At 35.1% G+C, this 7,091-nt stretch overlaps 1 protein-coding gene across 2 annotated transcripts in view; it reads left to right on the forward strand.

Moving 5' to 3' along the window:
* LOC150082293 (cell growth regulator with RING finger domain protein 1-like) overlaps positions 1-2,320 on the forward strand; it is a 42,085-nt gene extending 39,765 nt beyond the window's left edge. For both annotated transcript variants that reach the window (XM_090380112.1, XM_090380111.1), the window contains exon 6: positions 1,905-2,320. In XM_090380112.1, coding sequence (XP_090236238.1) covers positions 1,905-2,240 — 336 coding nt within the window. In that variant the 3' untranslated portion in view covers positions 2,241-2,320. The remainder of the gene's footprint in view (positions 1-1,904) is intronic.
* Positions 2,321-7,091: the final 4,771 nt, after the last annotated feature.

A 7,091-nucleotide genomic window follows, 5' to 3' on the forward strand; every position in this document is an offset into this window, starting at 1 on the left:
TAAGCTTTAAATGATGCTATTACTCCCTGATCCAGTGGTTGAATCAGGGAAGTTGTGTTTGCTGGAAGAAACACAACTTTGACAGGAATGCATGTGTCCAACGTGTTAAGATCAGTAGGATGTCCCGGAGCATTGTCTAACAACAAAAGAGCTTTTTCTTCAAAGTTGTTTTTTTGACAATACCGTTTTACTCCAGGACAAAAGTGGTTAACAAACCAATCAGTAAATAACTCCTTGGTAACCCACGCTTTTCTATTTGCTTTCCATATTACAGGTAAATTCATTTTTATGTTACCTTTTAACGCCCTCGGATTTTCTGAATGGTAAACTAATAACAATTTTAATTTATAATCGCCAGAGGCATTTGATCCAAAGAGTAACGTTAAACGGTCTTTTGCTGCTTTGAACCAAGCAGCTGATTTTTCTTCAATAGAAATGAAGCTTTTTGTTGGTAGCCGTTTCCAGAACAAACCGCTTTCGTCAACATTGAACACCAAATTTGGTGGAAAATTTTCACGTTCAATTATTTCCTTTAGTTTTTATGGAAACTTATTTGCAGCTTCAACATCTGCACTTGCAGCTTCTCCTGTTAATTTTACACTATGAATCCTGGCCCATTTTTTAAATTTCTCGAACCAACCACGAGAAGCCCCAAAGGTTTCTGTAATTTCTTCAGTTTGTTTAGATTTCAGGTGATTAAACAAAAATAATGCTTTTTCTTGAATCACCATTTGACTTAAAGGCATATGACGTTGTGACATATCATCTATCCACAAACTTAACATTTTCTCCATTTTTTCTAAAATTGGATTCCTTAAGCGAGTTAATTTTGCCGCTGTAACATCTGTACAATTCTGAGCAGACTGTTTTTATTTTTTCTGATTGACTTAGTATGGTTGTTAAAGTTGATTGCGCTAATCCTAAAGAATGTGCCACATCGGATTTTCTTTCGCCGCTTTCAACACGTCGTACGATATTTAGTTTAGTTTCCAAAGAAATTGCTTTTCTTTTCTTTGATTCTGACATTTTAATTAACTAAAACAAAAATATTTCCAATAAAATTTACAAAATCTACGTTATGTAATGCTACAAAGAACCTACATCAATTATTGCAATGCGCCACACTGAAACAACGTCAATCATGTAAACAACAACTAAATTAAGCTATTGACGTGCAAAACTGTTATAACAGACACGCCCGCAGCTCGGGAGCACTCGGGAATATGTAACGAATCGCCGTCAGTCACCAATCGGATGATTGTCAGGCGTTGGCGTTAAATTGGAATATTTTTTTTATGTTAAATGGGGCTTGAAATTGCGGACTTCGTTATATCGAGGCTTCGTTATCAGAGGTAACGTTAACCGAGGTATGCCTGTACTTCATAAGGACTGCATCACGGATTTGCAGTACCATGTTTACCAGTTCTGTGACAAGTGTGCCTCCAGGATGGGAGGAATAACTGGTTACTAAAACATGGTGGTGGTTATGTTTTACTGTCCAGTCCACAAAAAAAAAAAAAAAAAAAATACACTGTTGTAGCCTTAAATTTCTAAGTTTAATATATTATCATGCAGCGCAGTTTTTTTCTTTTTTTCATATTTGTTAGATTTCATTAGAAAGTGGTATGTTTGGAACTTAATGTTTTGTTTAATCTATTTCTTTCCCTGTAAGTAAACTATATGCAAATTATGAAAAACAGCAGGTATCTTTACTTAATTGATGTATTGTTTTACCACTAAAATTTAAACTGAAGTTTAAAAAACAATCTTTTTTTAAATTTGTGATAATTCCTTTTTGAATAACACTTGTATGTTATAAATTTATTAGAGCAACTTAGTACATTTGTATAATTTTGATATCCATTTATGCAAGCCATAGTGTTCAATTTTTCTTTCTTTTTCAGCAACTATATTTGTCAAGCAGTGACAGTGTAGAAGAGCCATATAGTGACAGTACAATCTGTGATAACCATGATCAATCTGTATGTGTGGTATGCCAGGCAGCACCTGTATCCTGTGCAATTCTTCCTTGCAGACACACTTGTGTTTGCTGGCAGTGTTTTTCAAAACTGGATAAGTGTCCCATGTGCCGTGCAACTATTCATTCATATTTCTTAGTAAGACAAGATAGTTCAGTACCTGAAGCACATGCTGTTCACATAACACCTTCTCCTGTTGGATGGCGACAGTGGATAGCACATGCCAATGATAGGTTAAATGAGTGGCTTGGATTTAATTAATTTATTATGCATTATTTTTATTAATGTACTGGCATCATGAAAAAATTTCTAAATTTTCTTCCTTTTTAAAAGAAAGGATGCAGTGCTACTCTGTTTATTACAGCTCCTGTGATTTGTATATTATGTAATGTAAAACAGTACCAATAAATAATTTTTAAATTATTTTCTAGTCTAATAATATTTTAGGGCAGAAAGTCTCAAGCTATGACATTAGTTACTGCATTTGCATCATTACTAGGTAACAATAGTTTTCTCTCATGGAGAAGCATTACTTATTTGAAGTACAAAGAGGGAAACTCGTGAAGAATTTCACAATATGAGATGTTACAATAATGATGCAAAAATACAAATTTTGGTTTGTCTAAAAAATTCAACTATGTTGTAATATGCAGTAATGATGCAACTGTTCTGAAGTATAAATTGTTTCTGCTATGCTGATTACGAGGTGCAAGCCAAAAGTTTCTGGACTGGCTGTGTAGAGCAATAACCACATATAGCAGTGTGCCATTAGATCCTGCTGAATTAATTCATTGTTAGTGTGGCATGTTTTGCATCAGTAGGACCTTGTGCTGTTGGACAATTGGTGTTTAAATGTGCTTCTGTTGAGTATTGTCTTGCAAGTTTTGTAGCTGTGTAAGATGGCAGATGTTAAGGAACAGTGAATTGTTATCAGATTTTGTCAAATTTGGGAAAGCAACTTTGGAGATTTACAAAATTCTTAAACAAGCATTTGGTGATAATGATGCTATGATTAGAACGAAAATTTTTCAATGGTATCCACATTTCCAAGGGTTCCAAACTTTGATTGAGGATTTTGAGTGCTCAGGTTGTCCATCATCAAGTCAGATTGACGAAACTGTTGAAAAAGTGCATGAAGTCATCAGTTAGGACAGACGGCATATGATTAACAATATTTGTGACATTTTAGGCCTATTGTATGGAACATGAAGCTAACTGCTGAAAAATTTGTGCCTTGTTTGCTTAGTGAACCAGCTTTCTGTGTGCAGGTCCCTGAACACACAAAGCCAGGCTGGAAAGGACAGAAACTTTCTTTGTAGGACTGTGATGGGGATGAAATCTGAGTTTATGGTTATAACAGAGAAACAATGCAACAGTCACATCCAAAAAAAGGCAAGGTCAGATCAAATGTCTGGAGCATGCTGATTGTTTTCTTTGAAAGCAAAGGAATTATTCGTCAAGAGTTCCTTCCACCAGGCCAAATTGTAAATTGCCAATTCTACATCGGGGTCCTAAAACTAATGGGAGGGAGGATGTCAGGAGAAAATGTCCAGATAAATAGTACACTCAAGATCTGCATCACAAAAATGACCAGCTCAGCAGTTTTTTAGCCAAGAACAAAATGGTAATGGTTCTACATTTTCTCTATACTCTCAACCTGGCCCCCTGGTTCTCCAATATAAAATCCAATTAAAAAGGACAAAGATCATGGAGATTCAAGGTGTAAAAAATAAAAATATATTTATTTTAATTTAAATTTTTTAAAAATTATTATTTGATTTTGACAATTTTACTCTAATGCTGGGCAATCAAGACAGAATAAGAAGAAATATTTAAACACATTTATATACAAAGTTTTCAGTTTTATAAAACTACAACTTTATGAAAAGTACAGTCTACAGAACCCATTCAATTGAAAACTGGCTATAGGGAGCCCACATATATTCGGGTTAATCACTCATGAAAGGTGTAAGGATTTTTTGAGTATTTCCAGATTCCATTAAAATCAAACCAATAGAAATTAGGTATTTTTTTTTATATGGAGGATGCCACATTTAAAATTTTAAAATTTTAGAGCAATATTCTCTCTATACTCCCAACCTAGCATTGGAGCAATTATGGAAAAGCAACATTCAATGAATATTAGCTAACAACTGAATTTATTTATATCTGTAAATGTTTATTGCAACTAAAAGATAGCACTAGTGGTTAAAATGTAAATAACAGTTCAATTTGTTAAATATGAACAAATGACAAAGTCAGAAATGTTGCCAGAATATTAATGGATGTGCTTCAGGAAAAAAAAAAATCATCCATTTCACTATGGAGAACAAGTAGAAAATAGAAAATTAACTATTATTCTTCTTAAGCAACATTTTCCAAACTTTTTTAGCCACGGAACACTTACAAAACAAGTTTAACGAGAGCGAAGAACTTGCTAATATTTTATTACATATGGCACACTGTGTATCAGGAGCATCTTTATTTCCAACACATGTAAAGCCGAAATTCAAATAACTGTCATACTTTCGTTTTGGTATTTATTTAGTTGGTTCCTGTTTTTTCACTTCGGATTTTTGGCGAACAAAAGGCTGCGATTGTTCATCCTCACTTTGAAGTGTGACAATATTGTGTTCGTTTTAATCAACCACAGTTGCACTACTAGGAGTACCTTGCTTCTCGTTTTAAAGTTCCTTTTTTCAACCACAAATCCATGGTCACATATTTTAATAATAATATTTTGAAATACTAATAATTATCAAAAAAGGTTTATACAAGGAAGTGAGTATAGTTATATCAGTTCGCTTCCTCCTCTCCTTCAACCCTTGTACTCCAGGCTAACTCGCATACGAATGGTATACTAGATCACCCCATTGCTACTTTTTGTAGGTGTAAGTACCTCTACCCATATTTTTCTATGCAAAGCCCACCAAAATAAAGTGTTCTGTGGTCTGTTTATTAGTCTATGAAAGTATATTAATAACTGAAAAAAAATGATGTTAAATATTATAATGATACAAAAGTGGTATATGCTACAAATATTAAAAATTTATTTATTTTATTTTTTTAATTATTAATTAATTTTTTGTGGAACACTGTTTACATCTCATGGAACGCAGTTTGAGAAATGCTGTTCTTAAGGAATAATTATTATAACAAGGCAGTCTTTATCAGTTTGACATTTTGCTTTTAATAAGGTACTGTGGTGATTCAATTTCTCACACGTTGACATTAACAAAGATTGCCAAGTTTCGTTTTTGCCAACATTATAACCATAGCAGAGAGAAAAAAAAAAATAGGTAGTCAAGGTCACTCACTAAGCCTTCTCTTCCACAGCACAGTATTAGTACAGAGCAGGAAAATGAGTAATCTTCAACTTGTTTTTCTCCCTACTTAAATCATGCACCTGATGAGCTGTATGGCTAGTTAATGGCAATAAAAAAACTTGGATGTGTAGAATTAAATCAATTGTTTGCACATATCAGTAAGTTGCTGTATATGGAAGGGCATAACCATAGATTTAATGAGGCGTACGCTTTTCCGTCTGTACTGACACTTGGAATTTTCACTCTCAGCTGTCTGAAAAAGTGCAAGAGTGCAGTTCATGCCAAGTCATGAAGTTTACTGAATGAGAGATAGCACTAAAAGAAAGAAATTCAAAGTTATAATATTATAGCTAAAGCTATACAGCCTTGGAGAAATTAGTGTTTTTGGGGCTATCTAATCCTTTCATGCAATGGTCTTAATTCTCACAGCAGAACAAACCTGACTTTGTAACAGGTTGTCCTGGTATTGTACTATTTTCACTCAGATGTATTCACCAAATGTTAATTGGCCATTTATAGAGCTGGAACTGCTGTTACAGCCTATTTCAGGTGGTCTCTAATGACAAAACATAGTTTCGGCTGTATTATGATGGAGGTTTGTTCCAGCAATCAACCACCCACTGGCTAAAGGCAAATTTCTGCAATCTGTTCTACAACCATCTTTCCTCAATTTGTATTTATGCCCACTCAAGTGTGTAATCAGAGCAAAAGGAAGAAATCCATCAACACTGAGCTTGCACAAACTATTCAAAGCCCTATAGACCTCAATCAAATCACCTCACAGGTGCTAGTCTCCAGATGCTACAATTTGCAGAACTTTAGCCTTTCTTGGTAAGAGCAGCCATTTGTTCCCCTCACCAATTTCTTAGCCCTTGTATGTACTGTGCAAGAGGAAGAACTCCATAATTGAGCTTGCTCACACCATTCAAAGCCTTATACACCTCAGATTACCTTGCAGGTGCCTAGTTTCCAGATGCTGCAAAGCCTTTCCTGGTAAGAGCAGCCCATTGTTTCCCTCACCATTTTTAATGCCCTTCTCTGTACTCATTTCAGCAGCTCTACATTCTTCTAAAATTAGGTCTCCAGACTTGTATACAGTACACAAAGGGGGGCCTTGACCATTGCCTTATATAAAGGGACAATCTTCTCATCCCTGCTAGCAAAGTTCCTGCACATCACTGACAAGACCCCATGAGCTGCTCTGGCAACCTTTCTGCACTGCTCTGAAAACTTCATATCTGACTGTACAATTCTAGGTCTTTTATATTCTCCACTACCCTGAGTGTAGTACCACACAGTTGGTATGTTATTCTGGGATTACTGCTACCCATATGCAGTACTTTGCATTTGTTAATTTTAAACTTCAGTTGCCACCTTTCAGCCCATCTGCCCAACTTTTCTAGATCCTGTTGCACCAACATACCGTCATTACTGTAATAAACCCTGCCAAACTTTGTATTATCTGTGAACTTGGACATGCCTTCATCAATATCATAGATAAATAGAGAAAAAACAATGATCCTAACACCAAACCCAGAGGACTTCACTAATAAAATTAGCCCATGAAGAGCAGAGTCCATTGACTACCACTCTGTCTTCTCAAACTCAACCATCCCTATATCAATAGCCACAATTTGCCCTTAATGCTATACTCCTCCAATTTGTACAGTAGTCTCTTATGTGCAATAGTATCAAAAGTTTTCCAGAATTCAAAATTTTTTTTTCATCCGGTTCCTTTGTGACCACATTGCAGTATCCAATGAAATTGGTCAGGCAAGATTTCCCC

The sequence above is a fragment of the Mastigoproctus giganteus genome, chromosome 8 (assembly GCF_048544385.1).
Source record: "Mastigoproctus giganteus isolate SK-2022 chromosome 8, ASM4854438v1, whole genome shotgun sequence".
Classification (NCBI taxonomy): Eukaryota; Metazoa; Arthropoda; class Arachnida; order Uropygi; family Thelyphonidae; genus Mastigoproctus; species Mastigoproctus giganteus.